The sequence below is a fragment of the Dermacentor andersoni genome, chromosome 6 (genome assembly GCF_023375885.2).
Source record: "Dermacentor andersoni chromosome 6, qqDerAnde1_hic_scaffold, whole genome shotgun sequence".
NCBI classification, from domain to species: domain Eukaryota; kingdom Metazoa; phylum Arthropoda; class Arachnida; order Ixodida; family Ixodidae; genus Dermacentor; species Dermacentor andersoni.
This window is the reverse complement of record NC_092819.1, coordinates 18,318,449-18,337,433: the sequence shown is the minus strand read 5'-3', so window position 1 is coordinate 18,337,433 and position 18,985 is coordinate 18,318,449. Positions and strand designations below refer to the sequence as shown.

General features: G+C 43.0%; 1 protein-coding gene across 2 annotated transcripts; it reads right to left on the bottom strand.

Moving 5' to 3' along the window:
• Positions 1-9: 9 nt before the first annotated feature.
• Positions 10-13,670, bottom strand: LOC126521298 (U11/U12 small nuclear ribonucleoprotein 48 kDa protein-like). 2 transcript variants are annotated; one of them, XM_050169957.3, is made up of 9 exons: positions 13,313-13,670; positions 12,965-13,078; positions 9,484-9,550; positions 9,360-9,416; positions 7,528-7,713; positions 4,138-4,253; positions 3,065-3,150; positions 1,808-1,987; positions 10-162 (listed from the first exon to the last, which is right to left on the bottom strand). In XM_050169957.3, exons 1-9 carry the CDS (start codon positions 13,430-13,432, stop codon positions 60-62), a joined length of 1,029 nt encoding a protein of 342 aa, XP_050025914.1. In that variant the 5' UTR covers positions 13,433-13,670; the 3' UTR covers positions 10-59. The 2 variants fall into 2 exon arrangements, with proteins under 2 accessions (XP_050025914.1, XP_050025915.1); XM_050169958.3 differs by having other exon boundaries at positions 12,965-13,075.
• Between the last annotated feature and the right edge of the window lie 5,315 nt (positions 13,671-18,985).

Below are 18,985 nucleotides of genomic sequence, written 5' to 3'. Positions count from 1 at the left end.
AGGAAATGATTATGTGCAAAGCAGTACAAATTTATTCAAGAAATGGGGGGAAAATGGCCCTACTCCAAGGTTTCAGTGTCTTTCGATTTATGCTTGTGCTTGTGTCTACTCTTGTGGTGATGAGACCGATGATGCTTTTTGTGCTCATGACGTTCTGTTGACCTGCAATAACAGACACATTGATGTTAGAGCCTTCAATTCAAAACAACATTGACCCCATTTGTTTCAGTCTGTGCTGTGGTGTCTTGACCTGAGTCATCTTACAGAACTAAAGCCTGCTTTTGTACGTAGACTCATGCTCCGGATAAACAAATTAACACAAATAATCGAAATAGACGAGATGGAGCAAGATATTCAGGACTTGTTGCAAAAACGGATTTTCAGATTATCACAGTTTCAGGGTCCTTTATTGACTAGCTGATTTGCTATGCTTATTTCAAGCTAATTTCCTATATGGGCGGTGGTGGTGCACAGCAGCTGTTCTATTGTACATGTCTCAGGCAGTTAGTCTTGCAGTGTTCCTACAGACATTTGCCCCTCCCATGTTATACTAATAACATACCTGAACTAACTTGCAGCCCTAGTGCACATAGTACAGCAAAGAAAGAAAAACGGCACACTAGGTAACGACTGCAACTGCAAGCTAGCTTAAGTAACCTTTACAACCTAAGTATACAATCTAAATTCAAGAAAGGAAAAATTGCCATCCACCCTTATGCAACACGAAGCTACAAAGGAAACCCTGACGGGTTTCTCGGAAACAAAGTGTTGTAGTTGAGGAAAAATTCAGCCTGGTCTGGAATTCGAGCCTGGGAACAATGCCTTTCTGGGGCAGTTCTACCATCTGAGCTAACCAGGAGGCTAGCAGATCACCATGCGAAGGCGAAATAATCAATAACTTGAAGCACAACGACACTAAATATGGCAGTTCAGTTCCGATTATTTTTTCTTTCATGAACCTTCTTCCACCTTGCGGGATTCTGCAGAACTGATTTGCCATATTTAGTGTCCTTGGGCTTCGAGTCGTCGATAAATTCACCCTCGCGCTGCGATCTGCTAGCCTCCTGGTTGGCTCAAGTGGTAGAGCAATCGCCCCAGAAAGGTGCTGGTCCTGGGTTCGAATCTCAGACCAGAACAAATTTTTCCTCAACTATGAAGCTTTGTTTCTGAGAAACCCATGTGGGTTTCCTTTGTAGCTTCATGCTATATACGGGTGGATGACAATATTTCCTTTCATGAGCCTTCCTCCACCTTGCAGGATTCCACAGAACTGATTTACTAATCTAAATTTAAACATATCGCTTCCACACAAAGTGCACATGCATCACTGCAAATAAAGAGTTATGCAAATGGCAGAGAAGTCCAGCATGCTCATGAAGAACACACAACCACCCTAAAATCCACAGGAATGACTTGCAATTTTCAGTGTGACCTACAAAAGGAAGAATTGGACCACTGCAACATGGCTGCCATCATTGTAAAGGCATATTCATAGCCTTGATAACATTACAAAAAGATCAACATGCAAAGTGAGATAGCATAGAGCATTTGACAGAAAGGGCTTCTCGAATGAGAGCTCAAGTCAACACTGCAGACAAGACTTCTGCACTACACCAAATGATTATGACACCATTCAGTGTGCCTGAAATACTTATGTACATTGCGTTTGCATGATCAGAAAATGTGTTATACAGTTTAAAGGAGCTCAGCGGTTGCATCAACATTCTCTTTGTAAACTGCTCCGTAACAAACTCTCACATACGCTACACACACACACACACACACACACACACACACACACACTAACCTGTGTCTGCTGTGGGCTTCATCGGAAGGCTTTCTGTCGATGCTGCGACCATTAGTGTCAGGGCTACGACTGCGCCTCCATTTCGATGACATTGATGACGCCACAGATGACTCCCTCTTATCCCTCCACTCTGATGCACGAGGCAGTGGCTGTCTTTCGATGTCATCCTTTCCTTCCAGTCTGAACATGAACATAACAAAAATTCACATTCTGATGAAATTTGGAGCTATCTACTTGCAGTCGCCAAATGAAATTCTGAGGTAGCTATCCTTCGCTCCACAAAGCAATGATGATGCCAGCTTTATTACAGGGGGATTTGTATACAGAGTAGAACCACTTTGATACATTCCTGCTATGCTTTCCTGGCTGTTACACTCACGGCACACCACTAATGCAGTACTGACTGCCATCTGTCACCATTGGAAAGCCACTTCGCAGCACCTGTCAGGTGGCCTCGAAAGATTGTGGCCGCAACATTCAGGTAATCATCAGTCACCAATTTTTGTAAGTACTCACAAAGTGAGAAGCCAAGAGGAGGTGGACAAAGGGTCACGGATGCTAACGGATGATTGTTAATACTTTGCGCGGTTACTTCAATACACAAAGCTGTGTAGTAACTGAAAAAGGGGTTTCAGTGAGCAAAAATAGGCCGTTATTATTCACAACTGGACCCAAGTGCCAGATGTAAATTACAAGCTTCGTTAATTGTGACTCGCTGCTGCCATTCCCCAAAATTTATGTAATAGTCTGGCCAGCTGAAATTTGGCCATGCAAAAATACTGCAAGTAAAATTAATGTATTCTGGTATAAAAGGTGAACACCAAGTCCAAAACACAAAAAAGCCACAAGAAGAAATTTTCATGCAACTCAATGAATGACAAGTTAAATTTAGTTTGTGGTAGGTGGAAGCGGTCCCCTGCTTACTACTTTCTTGCCTTTTCTGGTAAGTTCAGTACAGGTCTATATTATTTAGGTCTTCTCATAAGTTGCCCTGCCTCGTAAGTTCAACTTGCAAGACAACTAAAACTCGTAAATAATCTAGATCTCCATGCTGCAATCAGACTCAATTCAATATAAGATCATACAGTGTGTTTCACAGCAAGAAAGCTCTGTAAAGGAATTTGGTATGTGGCATTACGATCAGGGGTAGCCATCACTACCAAAAGCAAATGGCAAACAATAATGACAGTAAGAAAACTTGCCTATCTAAAAGTGTACTCAAGAAAAATGATAAGAGTAAGGCATAACAGCTATTACCTTGGTGAACACCCTGCTCCCTCGTCATTTCCTGTTTGAAGTTGCTTGAGGTACTCTGTTTGGTTTTGTATGACCTCTCTGAGGATCTGGAAAACCAGGATGTCAAATTTACCATGGGAACATGAAATTCATGCGACAGGAAACTCTTGACCCTTACAAAAAAGTGCTATACATATTAGCTAATTCAAGCTATAAACTCGCTAACACATTGCTTGGCTAATGTTGAGTCAAATGTCTGCCGATTTTGTGAAGACTTGTGAAGCAAGCAAAAGAAATAAAAAAAAAGGTGATTGAGAGAAATACTCACTACAAGTGAATGCTTTCTGTGCATTAGTGAAATTGTAACTGCCACAAATAACAAAGCAGGTAAGAAAAGATAGGACATCATGATGGTCATATCGACACCAGTGCTCCCTTTTACAGAGAGATGCTTCGGAAAAGTGTGGTAATAAGTATGGACTCAGATTTCCTCAATGCAATCCTTGGCAGGCAGGCATTCCTTGGCAGTAGCTTGGCGTACTAAAATTCTCTTAGCACAGTTGTTAAATGGAGAAGCTACAGTAAAATTATCGCGCCATGGTAATGTGTCAATTCACTTCAGCTACACTGACGAGCCTTTGTTGTATATGGCTAGACTAATGCCAGCATTTGAGGGTGATAAATGGGAATCTATGGTTTATGGGAAATGCCATTCCCATCTGTACAACTGCACCATGTCATCAAACTCTGCTCATTGCACAGATAATTCAGGAGACTTGGCAGGTATGGTTACAGCATCTGAAACCATTGCTTTTTAGACCAAGACATGCCCAAACAGCTGTTTGCTGTATTATTCAATAGAAATTCATCATTACTTCATCATTAACATCATCTTACCATTAACTTCATCATTAACAACCAACATTTTATTACACTGAAGCAATATCATTAGGGACCATACCAGCAAATCTGCAGTTATTCCAATCGGGTGAGCAAAAAAAGAATTGTAGATTATGTCGTGAATCGCCAGCTTTCTTTATCATGCAGACAGATTTCCAAGGCACTAGGAAGGCACTAAAACTAAAATGTGTTACCTCTGTGTATGTCTTCTGTGTAATGTGGACGTTCTTAGCCCGATAAGACTGCCTTCGACGCTTGTAGTCTCGCATCTGTCTTTTCAACTCCAACTCACTGGGCGGGTGTTGTTCATCTGAAAATTGCAGCATATCTTGTATACGATAAAACAGTATGAGTGTTCTCAAACTGTGTCCCCCTTCCTCTCTCATTAACAGCACCATCACACAGTTGCAAAATGTTTACTACAAATATAGAAAGGAAAAAAACAACGTGAAATGAGCATATACATCACAGTGAAATGTGCACCTAGTTTTGCTCAAACATGGAGACAATGCATAGTACAGTCAAACTTCATAACAGTCTGTCCAGTATTTTCCCAAGTATAGCAAGTCTGGAAATGGAAAGCCAGAAGCATTAACAAATTTGAAACCTCATGAAATCCAGAAACATTGCTCCCTGTACACTGCATATGAAACTCTGCAACAATATGAAGCGCAAAATCTTTGGGTCAAACAAGTGAATGCAGTGGATCAATAACATATATCTAAATCTCAATGCATAAGCATTTTTGCACTTTTCCCCCATTTGAATGTGGCTTCTCAGGTCATGTTTCAATCATACGACATGTCACTTTGCTACAGAACACCACAGTAATTGAGCCATTAGAGCGGGTAATACTAGTATGAACTGAATCAGAGGCTGTGGTCCAGAGTTGCGGAGTGGAGCCGTTTATTCCATTCCTACTCCATTTCGAAGAATGGCAATCCCCATAATTCTACTCCCTTTAACCCCTCAGAATGGTGAGAGTTGGGCTATTTACACTCCTGGAGTTGCTGAGCTGGTTCATTCTATTCCTATAATTCCAATAAATGAAGTGCCTTCTCTATAATTGGTTATACTTGCACTTGCATGTCTAGTGACAAAAGAAAAAGGTCTTAACAATGTAACACATAATGCTACATATGATTCTTTCAAACAATAATAGACATTCTTTGAGGTCTACTATCCCTTCAGGGTGTTGTTGAATGTAAACGATCTAATTAATAGAGGTTGAAAAATACTCCAAAGTTTCAAATATAAATAGAATATTTCACGAGAACAGACTAGTGGGCTAGTTGGTACTGCATAACTTGAGGCAAAGCGAAAAAAAGCACAACAGAAGAGATCGAAGATACAGCGCTACTAACAACTGTTAGTAGCGCTGTGCCTTAGTTCCTTTCTGTTGTCGTAATGCTTTTTTTGCGCTTTGCCTCAAGAATATTTCACAATATTCACATTCGTATCCAAAGAGGTAAATTTTCTGTATTTTGAGACATTAAAGTATAAGCAAATACTTTGAAACAACCAAATGATAAAGTATGGTTACTGCTCTCTGTATGCTAGGCAAAGAGTCACAATTTAGCAGAAGCGAAACAATGACAAAAGCTTTCAAAGCAATGCAGAAACAAAATGGGCAATGCAAGCTTTGTTTTAGGTCTTGCAACTGAAGCCTACATGACGTGCGACCTTTACTTGTATTCCGTCATTTAGTGTTGTTGGCTGTCAAGTCATGTAGATTTTTACACTACGAGTAATGTTTCCTTTGCAACAGGCCCTTTTACATATGTCCATGGCACACAATTCCTTGAACAGCTTCTCTCTTTCTTTTTTGCCCCTCCGTCTGATCTTTCTTTCAGCAACCCCATATTTCGGGTTCTTGGAAAGCTAGACATAAAGCAGCCAATAGTTAGTCAATTTTGTTTGCAACCAGGCTCTAGAAGTAGTTGAGAGGATATTCGTGCAGTTCTTTATTCACATATTAGTGATCTAGTGTTAAAAACTGCTTCTTTGCACCCGATATAGTTAGCTGTCCTTCTTTCACTGGTCAGTACAGGCGTGGTGCCTAACTACATTGCAATAAATATTCCTGCTGTAAATATATGCATCTACGTTTGACTATTCAATATTCTATACTTCTTATTAGCATTCAATTCGTACTTAACAGAATTCTTAAAAAATTATAGGGTTTTGCATGCCAAAACTACTTTATGATTATGGGGCACGCCGTGGCAGGGGACTCCGGAAATTTGGACCACCTGGGGTTCTTTAACGTGCACATAAATCTAAATACACAGGTGTTTTCGCATTTCAGTCCTATCGAAATACGGCCGCCGTGGCCGGGATTCGATCCCGCAACCTCGTGCTTAGAAGCCCAACACCATAGCCACTAAGCAACCACAGCGGGTGCTTAAAAGAATTGATATTTGTCCACCTCTGCTTATTGATTATTAGAGTAAAGCAAAGCACAAATTAATCCTATATCGTGTGTCCTGTAGTGAGTGAGCAGAATTATTTGAGGAAAAATCAGACAAGCAAGATTAAGATGGTGATCTTCAAGAAGAATGCTGCTGTGGCAGTACATGAGTTCCGAGCCAACAGAGTCACTGAAGCCTGCTGCCTCTTTTTAGGTTCACATTTACTGGCATATTAACAGGCACAATTATCCTGCACAACTCTTCTACCACCTGTTATCACACCTACTGGATACTCAACAGTGTGCGAAAAAATATGGCGTGCTTTCCAAACCACCGTGGACTTGCACAGGGTGCAACAATTTGCATACCTGCCAACACATACGATTTTATCGTAAAATACCCAATTTTTAGCACTCCTTTACAATTGTTGTATTGGCACAAACATTGCAAGATTTTTCATTTGTGTATACGTTTAGGGTAAAAACAATTTCAAAAAAGACAAATACTATTGCCGAGTGATTTTTCATGGCCAATTTTTTTATCTATTCACTATATAAATGTGCCCACGTAGCAGCAATATCAACATGCTCTTGCTAAATCGAATCATTCTTGACAACTCCTCACTAAATCTAACAAGTTATGAGCTTAACTCCCAATTAACAGTTCAGGAATTAACTCTAACTAAAGGTTGCCATCTTTAAATGCACTTCAATGTTGTAACGAAGAAAGGTTTCCGTATCACCAGAAATGTAGAATGTGTAGAATAGCGTCTTGTCCCCATTCCATTCGAACTACATTTCGTAATCTCAGACTCCCATTCCATTCACACTCGCTGTCTGAATGGTGCCACCCTTCCATTCAGAGTATTGGAAAATGTGGAATGATTCCGGACTCATTAAAACTCCGGAGATGGCACTCTGCAACTATGCTATGGCGAACTCGCTAATGGTACTACAAACCATTAGCTCTTCCACCACTTAGGCCAGTTCAGTGGTAGCAGGCCATGCAGTGACCATACCCCTAAAAGCAACTTCTGTAACAGGTGAGAAAGATGAGAATGATGCTCTATGTTCCAAAGGTAGAGAACTTTGCTTACGCCATGTGAAACGTGAACATATGGGTTACTGTCCTAGCCCTTGATTCCAGAGCGACATTCGCCACTAGTCAGCCTACCTTTGTCAGGCTTCTTTTCAAAGTTGACTTGGAGGTCCTCGAGCTTCACAGCAGATGCCTTGTTTGTGGCTTTCGCTCGCTCAACCACATAGTCGTAGACTGCAAACCTCTCTGCAGCAGTGAGCTCCGAAAAGCAGCGCTCCATTGTCAGTGGCACGCCATTCTTCACCTTCTGGCAAACTTCGGCTGTTTGCAGTATATAAGCAGTGTCATTTCGTCAAGAACTACCCTACAATGCCCAGCAGGAAAGAGAAACTGCGACTAACCAGTACGGTGAACACATGGATCACACACAGAAACACAGCCCATTTACACTGATGGAGCTTTCTATACTGGATGATGTTCAAGTGAAGGTTAAGTAATTATTAAAAACCATGTATTAGAGATACAAGGATTATGTTTTCTGGTGACATACCACTCACGCTAGCTGAGCTTAGAAATTTGTGATCACTTTCTATTAAGTAAATTCACAACTTTGAATTACTTTAGGGCACGCGTTGGAAACATAAATTGAACCGAGTTCCACAGCCTACCTGCGTAGCTGGAATCCTAAGAATACCAGCAGTTTTCATTATATTAATTATCAAAATCTGCATCAGGAAGCAATGGTGGGGCGACATGTTTGCTCTAATATGACCATACAAAGCACCACACAAACCTTAAGTTCAGAAAATATCCTGTGCTAAATTGTAAAATATTACAAATACACAATCTTCACCTATCAGATTTCTCCATTTCTTGCCTGGGTTCACTGTTTTCGGTGTTTCAACTATTTTTCTTTATTCACAACACTGCACAAGAAGCTTTATGCACTGCGTTTACAATGAATGCAAGATAGAGCCATGGAAAAGTCAAGCAAAGGCAACTATGATGCATTTATTCATTACAGTAGTGCTGCCAAGTTCCAAAGAGGTACCATTCAGTAAAAAATAAAAGGATATCCTTAAGCGAGGATACACAAGTCTTGCCACAAAGAGCATCATTATGGTGGCCGTAGCAGAGGCAAGATGAGCTGAAAGTAATCTGCAGTGTTAATACGACTTTCTATGAATGGTTAAGCATGATTGAAATACAACATTAGCAAAAAAACGATGACAGCTGCTCAATTAAAATAAATTGCACCGTGTTACTGGAGGCTTTACTTGAACCCAACAGCAATTTTCCTGTTAAAATATGCATGCAATACAGATATGCTCCAAGTAGACAAGCGCTGGGCCAAATATAAGATATAAGCGAATTACATCTATAAAACCCCGGTTGTTTAACACAGATGATGTTTCAACACTTTGCACCAAAAAACACATCAAAATAAGTATATAGATTGTACATCTGCCAAATTTTGCTAAACTACTGTAAAATTACCTTTTGTTATGAGCCATAACTTGCAATGAAACCAAAACGTTCTTTGTGGACAACGTAATGCATCACACTGTAGCTTGGGACCATACGTTTTCCATTTGCACAATGGGCACACACCCTGTTTTTGCTAACTACACTGCCAAGCATCGTTTCCCTTGCTTTTGTATGGCTTTATCTGAAAACAGCATAATTTATTGCTTAAGTGCAGCTCTCAAGCTTAGTTCAGTACAAAAGAAAATTTCCATGATAACCTATTGATGCATTCTGGGCAGCTATCAGTCTGTTAACATACTTCTCAACTCAAGTAGTATTCTGGCAGAACTATAAATATATCAACAAAATAGTGAAGACAGAGAAGTTGGTTGGGAGCTTGATACTATTTATTGTTAGAAAACAAAGAATTTGCATCAATCATATCAAGTTAATTTCTTAAATAGGCACAATCACTCTCTTTTTTGTTTGCAGTAGCTTACCTGGAACATCTCCTCTGAATGCTGCATCTGTAATTATCTTGCTTTGAGTTTCCCTGTCTGTAATGAAGAATGGATGAACGCTGATAAAGTCAGTTCGCTTAGGCCGCATCACACATCGCCTTACCTATTAACACAGGAACAACTGATGTGGACCTTCCATAAAAGAAATGTGAGCTTGGTGGGGCAGCCTCCTGCATTTAGCAATAGGAAAAAAGGTTAGCATATTATAAAGGCAGGATGCTGATGTCAAAAGAAAAACTTGGGGAAGTTTCACTAACATACAACAAATTCATGGCTGTTCTGCAGTATTATGGAAAAAACTGCTTTTTATTGGTATTAGAGTAAAGACATTTAAAGGAACCTTAAAATGAAGTATGAAATCAGTATGGACAGGTATAATCTTTGTTCAAAACATTCTTACACACACACTATATATATATATATATATATATATATCTTTGGCAGGAAAAGGCTGCTTATTAGTGGAGAAAAATTAAGGTCAGAATTCTATGACTCCGTTTAAACTGCAATGCTGATGACATCACCACGACATCATGAATTTCATGGTGTTTCTGTACATTTAACTTCATCATCATCATCAGCCTGTTTTATGTTCACTGCAGGACGAAGGCCTGTCCCTGCGATCTCCAATTACCCCTGTCCTGCGCCAACCAATTCAAACTAGCGCCCACGAATTTCCTAATTTCATTGTTCCACCTATTCTGCCTTCCTCGGCTACGTTTCCCTTCTCTTGGTACCCATTCTGTAACCCTAATGGTCCAATGGTTATCTAACTGGCACATTAAATGACCTGCCCAGCTCCATTTTTTTTCTCTTAATGTCAATTAGAATATCGTCTATACCCGTTTGCTCTCTGATCCGAACCGCTTTTCTGTCTCCTAACGTTATGCCTAGCAATCCTCGTTCCATCGCTTTGTGCACGGTCCTTAACTTGCTCTCTAGCTTCTTGGTCGGTCTCCAAGTCCCTGCCAGCTGTCAGCACTGGTAAAATGCACTGATTGTACACTTTCCTTTTCAATTATAATGGTAAGCTTCCAGTCAGGAGCTGACAATGTCTGCCGTATGCGATCCAACCCATTTTTATTCTTCAATGCATTTCCTTCTCATGATTAGCACTCCCTGTAATTAATTGACCTAGGTAAACATACTCCTTCACACTCTAGAGGCTGACCGGCGATCCTGAACTCTTGTTCTTTTGCCCAGCTATTCATCATTACCTTTTGCATATTAATCTTCAACCCCACTCTTACACACTCTCTTAAGGTCCTCATTCATTTGTTGAAACTCGTCTGCATAGTTGCTGAATAGAACAATGTCATCAGCGAACCAAAGGTTGCTGAGATATTCACCGTCAATCTTTACTCCTAAGCCTTCCCAGTTTAATAGCTTGAATACTTCTTCCAAGCAAGCAGTGAATAGCATAGGAGAGATAGTGTCTCCCTGTTTGACCCCTTTCTTTATAGATATCTTCCTGCTTTTCTTGTGTAGAATTAAGGTAGCTATAGAATTGCTGTAGATATTTTCCAAGGTATTTACGTAAGCGTTCTGTACTCCTTGATTACGTAATGCCTTTATGACTGCTGGTATCTCTACTGAATCAAACGCCTTTTCGTAATCTATAGAAGCCATATAGAGAGGCTTATTGTGCTCTGTGGATTTCTCTATTACCTGATTAATGACATGGATGTGATCCTTTGTAGAGTATCCCTTCCCGAAGCCAGCCTGTTCCCTTGGTTGACTAAAGTCCAGTGTTGCCCTTATTCTATTGGAGATTATTTTGGTAAATATTTTATATAATACTGGGAGTAAGCTAATGGGCCTATAATTTTTCAATTCTTTAACGTCTCCCTTTTTGTGGATTAGTATAATGTTTGCATTCTTCCAGTTTTCTGGAACCCTTGCAGTCGATGGACACTTCGTATAAAGAGCCGCCAGTTTTCCTAGCATTATGTCTCCTCCATATTTGATTAAATCGACTGTTATTCCACCTTCGCCTCTCGCTGTTCATCGTTTCATGTCTTGCAAGGCCCTTCTGACCTCATTGCTAGTTATAGGAGGAGTTTCTGTATCCTGTTCATTACTGTTTCTAATGGAGGTATCCCGACTCCTCTGGGAATTGTACAGGTCAGTATAGAATTCTTCCGCTTTTTTTACCATATCTTCGAGATTGCTGATGATATTACCCTGCTTATCTTTCAGCGCATACATCTTGGTTTGTCCTATGTCAAGTTTCTTTCTCACTAATTTCAGGCTGCGTCCATTTTTTACTGCTTCTTGGCTTTCTGACATTATAGTTTCGAATATCACTTATTTTCGCCTTGATCAGTTTTGACCGTTCCACAAATTCTATCTTATCTCTTGAGTTGGACACTTTCATTCTTCAGTGTTTATTAGGTCCTTTGTTACTTGGGAGAGCTTACCTACTGGTTGCCTTGGTGCTTTGCCTCCCACTTCAATTGCTGCCTCTGAAGCCAGCCTAGTTAAGGTTTCATTCATCAGCTCTATGTCATCATCATCTCTCTGTTCTAAGGCTGCATATTTGTTTGCAAGTACCAGCCTGAATTTGTCTGCTTTCACCCTTATTAGCTCTAGATTGACCTGTTTCTTCTTGACCAATTTTGCTCTTTCTCTCTTCAAATTGGGGTGAATCCTAGACCTCACTAACCTATGATCACTGCACTTTACCCTACCTATCACTTCTACATCCTGCACTATGCAGGGATCAGCAGAAAGTATGAAGTCAATTTCATTTCTTGTTTCACCATTATGGCTTTTCCAGGTCCACTTTCTGTTGCTACACTTCCTAAAAAAGGTGTTCATTATTCGAAGCTTACTCCTTTCTGCGAATTCTACCAGCATCTATCCTCTAGCGTTCCTAGAATTGGCGCCGTAGTTGCCGATTGCTTGTTCACCAGCCTGCTTTTTCCCCACTTTTGCATTGAAGTCGCCCATTACTGCAGCATACTGAGCTTGCAACTTTTCTCATTGTTAATTCAATATCTTCATAAAACTGATCTACTTGTTTCTATGCAAAAAAAAATTTCTGGAAGTTCTGAGACTGCCCAATTGATTTACTTTCAAATTCACAACCCCCGGAATACAGGAGAGGAGAATCAGAGAGAAGCCAACATATACACTTTGATCAAACTGAGAGTTTTGTGTGTTGGCATGTGAATGAGTTCTGCAAGGTTCAGTAGCAATTTTTACATGAGGAGAGCCTGCACACTTTCATTCAGATACACTTCATACACCACAGGTTAACCTGTTTGAATAAAAAAAGAAGACTATTAAAAAAGAACTATTTATGAATAGACATTACACATTTTATATTTATAATTCCAGAAGGAAATCGAGCTGAAATTTCAAAGCAATGTGGCCGCTGCTCCTTGGTTTTTATTTCCCTTCTAGTTTAACGAGACTTTGTTCCAAAAGTGTGCTCTACTAATACAATAAGACAATACAATATGATAATATTGTTGCCTTCACATTTAGAGACCACTAAGGCACATAACAGCAAACGCTAGACTCTGGAAATATAAAAAGACAACACTCCTTTTACACAACATTCGTCTAGTGACACTCACCTTCTCTTGCCTGCTATATCCCTCCTTGAGCCAAGCACAGAGGTCAAGGTGTGCGCTCAATGATGCCTCGGGCATTGTGTGCCCTGGATCTATAGGGCACACGACATAGCCCTTCTGGAACAAAAATTCAAGGGACACTGAAAAACTGTGCCGACTCGGCGATTGATCATTTGGTCAGTTTTCATGTCATCAAGCTGCACATGGGGCTATGAAAAACATCACGGTTGCGTCACTCATATCAATAATCCAACACGGTTCGCCAAAATTTTCGACTGCTGTAAATTTTACTGCGAGAAACAGCATCACGATCAGAACAGTCACCGGGATCCAATAAAACAGTCTACATACCTTCTTCAGGACCTCGTCCTTCGACCATTTCAGTTTCTCTAATACAGATGTTAATTGTGTCTCGCTGCTTTGTATCAAAGACTTCAGTCTTCTCAACTGCGTTTCACGACTCGGGTTCATTGAAAATCGCGTCGCAGCGAAGTGCGCACAACGTAACCTCGCGCTTCACAGGCGCAACGCCACTGCAATCAGAGGCAGGCGAAATCGCAGAAACGCTGGCAGGGCTACCTTGCGGTAAAACTTTTACGTTTGGTTTGGTCACGCGCTTGATGATAAGCAAACCCAGCACGCTATCTCGCCTACACAAGCACGCGAGCGCAAAATTGTAAAGAAGCTGGCGCCATAACAGAAACTAATTGATGATGATGATAATTAATTTCCGGTTAGGAATAGGATAGATGAATGAGTGAGGCACAACCCTTTTTAGTCCATAAATGGATGGATGATTGAGGCTCAACCCTTTGAATCGGGCGGCGGCGGCGGCGCGCGCCACCTAGCCTTGAATGGTACCATATGCATGCATACCTGCACTCTAAGAAGAGATTACACCCTTTGGCGAGCCCCTTCTGCCACACAACGATAATCGTCATCTGCCTTGATGCGTTTCCTTTCGTTATCGCTGCGAGCCCGGAACTTTCCGGTAACGAACGGCACGCGCATTATCAGAAGGGGCACACCAAAGGGTGTAAGCTGTTCTATGCTGATAACGCGCGTGCCGTTCGTTACCGGAAAGTTCCGGGCTCGCAGCGATAACGAAAGGAAACGCATCAAGGCAGATGACGATTATTGTTGTGTGGCAGAAGGGGCACGCCAAAGGGTGTAATCTCTTCTTAGAGTGTATGTATTTACTCCTTTACTTTTGCGTTGATATTATCCACCAATCAGATAGCCTCCGTTTAGTTATTTCTACCTGTTCAAAGTCTATTTTACTTTCACTGTCTTTAAAACCCAATGCTTTGAATAGTTCCCCGTTACATTCAACTGCAGGGTGAAGTCGTTTACAAGCAAGTATCAGGTGTTCAGCCGTTTCCTCCTCCTCTCGACAAGCCCCGCACAACAAATCTATCTCCTGTGGTGTATGGCTCGGTACGTTTTAGTCCGCAGTACACCTGTCCTGGCCTCAAACAACAATGAGCTTTCCTTAGAGTTAGCGTAAATATTTTCTTTGGCTATTTCTTGCTTAAACGTCCTGTATAGCTCTGTTTTTCACATACCCCTCTCTGTCTCCTTAACCTTTCTCTTGACGGATGATTCCTTACCTGTCCCCCCACTGCTGCCCAATTTGTATAATCACCCGGTTACATTAGATATCTTTTAAGAAATTGGTTACTCCATTTTGCACTCCTAAAGTTTCCAAAATGCCCCACAAGCCTCTTGAAGTACACTGTCATAGGCTCCCTTGATATCCAAGAAAGCCAGCCATAGGGGTCTGTGTTCCTTTTCAGCTATTACAATGCATAGTGTCAGTGAGAACAGATTGTCTCCTAGCCTCCTATGCTTCCGGAACCCATTTTGTAGCTCTCCAAGCACCCCCTCGTTCTCTACCCATGCCTGCAGTCTGTCCTTTATAATCTGCATAACCACCCTGTAAACCACTGACGTCACTGTTATAGGCCGGTAGTTATTTATGTCAGCTTTGTCCCCCTTTCTCTTATATATCAATAATAGGTGTCTCGATGTCAGCGCCGCCAGCATTATATCGAGACGCCTAGAGGGGCCCTAGCAGGGTGGCGTAGCCTATATATATATAATACTAAGGAGGCAGGAAAAGTGGGCACGGACGCCCCATTTGGTGATCGCTGTCTCCGTAGGGGCAAGGTTCTGACTGGTGTTGTATAAGTCGCGGGTCGCTTTTTTTCGTCGCGACGATAGACTGGATTTTTTTACAAGCACTGCTCCAGGAGGGCGCACGTAACCGGCAAACGGTAGAGTCACTGGCTCTAGCAAACGGAGGCCTCAGGAGAGCACCTGTGGTTATAAAAAAACTCAGTGCCCGACATTTCACTATCTTCGGGACGGCCCACGTACGGTGGGTGCGTAACGCCTCCTTCACCTCCGCCGCGGGTCGGCCCGGTATTTCACTATCTCCGGGATCGGCCCACGTATGGGGAATGCTTAACACCTGCTTCATCTCCACCGCGGGTCGAACCAGCATTGCACTTTCTCTGGGATGCGTTTTTACTAGTAGGTACCGCGGGGCGTGGCGCTTTTCACGGCGCTCGATGTTTCTGCGCAGGCGCGAGTAAGTGCGGATGCGAGAGAAAAAATCTGGGGGCCTTTGCCCCTTGAATATGCGAGTCTGCCTAGGTACAACGGAGGAGGTTTCTTAACGCGCGTTGTATGCGTTTGTCCTCTAGGCATGCCGGCATTGCGGAGTGCGGTCGTTTGTTTACGCTCCGCCGCTGGCTGCCTGCGCAGTGAGGCAGTGGGCACGGACGCGCCATTTAGTGATCGCTGTCTCTGAAGGGGCAAGGTTCTGACCGGTGTTGTTTAAGTCGCGGGTCACTTTTTATTGCGAAAGCAATACTGCTCGCACTTCCGGCCCATCGGTGGTCGTGGCGCCTCCTTACAAAGCTGCGCGTCACGTAACCGTGTGCCCCAGCTCGCGGCATGGATCGTGGAGGCGAAGCCTTGCGCGCCGCTACCGAGAGAGGGCGCTCGCTGGTGTGACGTCACGCTAGGATAAATGGGGCTACAGCTCGGCTCCTCGCAGTGGTCGGCGCGCTGCCTTGCGCTATGTCGGATGATGTATAGCCATAAGTTTAACAAAGGGCAACCATGTCCACACCATCAGGCGAACCAAGGCGCAGCAATCTTCCTGGCTTAACCACTAAGCCTTCAGCCAATTTTTTTTATACGCGACGATAGATTGAATTCTTTACAAGTACTGCTCCAGGAGGGCACATGTAACCGGCAAACGGAGCCCTCAGGAGAGCACGCAGGATCTCCAGGCTACCCAAGCGGTAGCGGGGGGATAAAAGCTGGAAACAGGGCGGCCCGTGGGTTGGCGCCGCAGAGGCCGAAGCGTGCCAGGGGATGTTCGCTATCGCGAACAGCTGATCTTATGCTCCCCTGGCACGCGCAAGCCTCGGCGAGCCCAAACCCTGGGACCAGTCCGAGTTCTAGCTTTGATGTCCCCGTTGCCGCTCTGGTGTCCTGGAGGCGCCGCTAATAATGCGAATGACACGTTGTTGTAATTAATAATAAAAAAAAAACACGATTGAATAAATTACGTCCAGCCGCCAATTGCGATGTTAAGTTCAGCACTACCACGCTCCGCGACTTCTGCCAGCACGCCTAGGGACAAACGCATACAACGCGCGCTAGCAGTCGTATATTCAAGGAGCAAAAGTCCCCACATTTTATCTCTTGCACCCACTCTTACTCGCGCATGCGCGCAAACGTCCGTCGCCTCTGCAAGTGCCACGCCCCACTGTACCTACTAGTCATAGCCTCCTATATTTTTTTATTATAAAAACGTATTTTATTATAACAAATATAGGAGGCTATGTACTAGCAATTGTGCCTCCGGTGTCGGCCCACGTACGTGGAGTTTTTTGCTTACCACAGCAACAGCACGAAAATTTCCTTCGACGGTAGAGGTATACAGCTTCGCTGTAATAAAGCAGGCAGGATCTCCAGGGCACCCAAGGGGTAGCGGGGGGATCAAAGCTGGAAGCAGGGCGGCCCGTGGGTTGGGGCCTCAGCGAGCCCCAACCCACGGTCTAGTCCGGGTTCTAGCTTTGGTGCCCTGGAGGCGCTGCCAATAATGCGAAATAATGACACATTAAGATTACGAGTAGTAAAAAACACAATTGGTTAAATATACTTACGTCCAGCCGCCAACAGCACGAGCGCTGCAGGTGTGAAACAGTCTGTCCGACACAGCGGTCGCCAAATCGGGCGTCAGTACCCGCTGCTTCACCTACGTACAGCGCCTGGCTGAGCGTAAAGAAATTCGACCCCCCTCCACAATGCCAGCATGCCTAGGGACAAATGCCTACAACACGCGCTAAGAAATCTCCTCCGTAGTGCCTAGGCAGAGTCATTTATTCAAGGAGCAAAAGCCCCCCGATTTTCTCTCTCGCGCCCGCTTTTACTTGCGCCAGCGCACGAATGGCTGGCGATCCTTGCTTTTCTCTGCTTTAACTTCCTGGGGCTCTCAGACGGACTTGCGAGCTAGAAGTCTGGGTTACGGAAACAATGTATGCATTCTCACTGCACTGGAGACACGCACGACACACTGACCCATTTGTGATCCCTCTGGAGTGTATAAGCATAAACACTTTTTCTCGCTGTGGCTTGAGGAATCGTGCTTTACTGGACAAATTTCAGGTGGCCGTGCGCCACTACCAGAGCACGCCAGCGAGGAGGCAGAATGTCATTTCTGACTCCGTGTTTTGATTCATTGACTATGGCCTGAGGTGCCTTCTTCCCAAAGTAAGTGAAGCTTCACAGAACCAAAGCTGAGCCAACATCTGAGCTAAGCAGGCTAGCCGCCTGGTTAACTCAGATCGTAGAGCGGCTGTGCCGGAAAAGCGGTGGTCCCGGGTTTGAGTCCCGGACCAGGACGAATTTTTCAACTGCGAGGTATTTCTTTCGAGGAAACCATATTGGTTTCCTTTGCAGCAATTGCTACGATTGGGTGGGTGTCTCATCTTCCCTTAATAGAAATGCTAAGTGATTATATACACATAGTAGTGCTTATCAGCAGTGCCCTCACAATAATGGATGCAGATATGCATATAGGCCATACCACTGTCAATGCCAAAAATGCGGCCAGCATGTTTTGAACACCTTTTGTACAGTGCTCTATCATTCTCTGTAGAATACTAGAAATGCCAATGCATTCTTGGGTGACTGTAACTTGAAGGATGGACACAAACATAGTGAAACCATAGCATTTAATTTCACGTGGTTCTGGTCTGATTGGGCCTGGGCACTTTTTACAAGCCCGCAATCAACCAGTCTCTGAACAGGTGTGCTTAAATACAACAAATCATGGTAGAATGGCACATTGGAAGTGGTACACAATGCATGACATGATCCTTATTTGATGGTAGCAAAAGGCATTGGGACACAATACGAGTGTACTAGAAATCTTTAAGTGGTGTGACCACATCCCTCTGCCTGGTGCATTTTGGCTTGCCAGTAGCGGCAGCACTGCAGTTACTGGAGTCTGACCAGTTCCGCACTCCAGACCGGCCGTGGCTCGAGCTAGATCTCCTAGACATCTTCAATATTGAGCGACGACATCACCACGCCTACGAGCATCATTTTGCACAATATGCGTGATAAGACACGGCACACGTCAATTGGCACATTCTAGTTCACTGTAACAATACTTTGTAGTATGAAAGTATCATATGACAGTCCACATAAATTGTTAACTTAAGCTTATGCTCTTTCCCCTTAGTAGTGCCAGTCATTTAGCATGTCTGACACTACGACCTATGCAAGTGGGCAAGTTCTAATCCTACACAATTTGTGGAATCTTTTACTTCAACTTATGCAGAAACTTATGCAAGTTTCTGGCTAAAGTTGCGGGCAACTCAGCATCCACAGTTATACGAAACCTTTCTTAAAGGTACCTCAAATTTTTGAGAACATACACACACATCCCTTTATGTAAATCACTTGCCAATCCAGTTCATAAAGAAAGAACCACGGATG

Excerpts from the sequence above, each read along its gene's own strand:
- LOC126521298 (XM_050169957.3), bottom strand. The coding sequence starts at position 13,432 with ATGAACCCGAGTCGTGAAACGCAGTTGAGAAGACTGAAGTCTTTGATA. Across the intron at positions 3,151-4,137 it reads CACAGAAGACATACACAGAG|ATCCTCAGAGAGGTCATACA; the intron begins GTAACACATTTT and ends CTGGTTTTCCAG. Across the intron at positions 163-1,807 it reads GAAGCCCACAGCAGACACAG|GTCAACAGAACGTCATGAGC; the intron begins GTTAGTGTGTGT and ends CTGTTATTGCAG.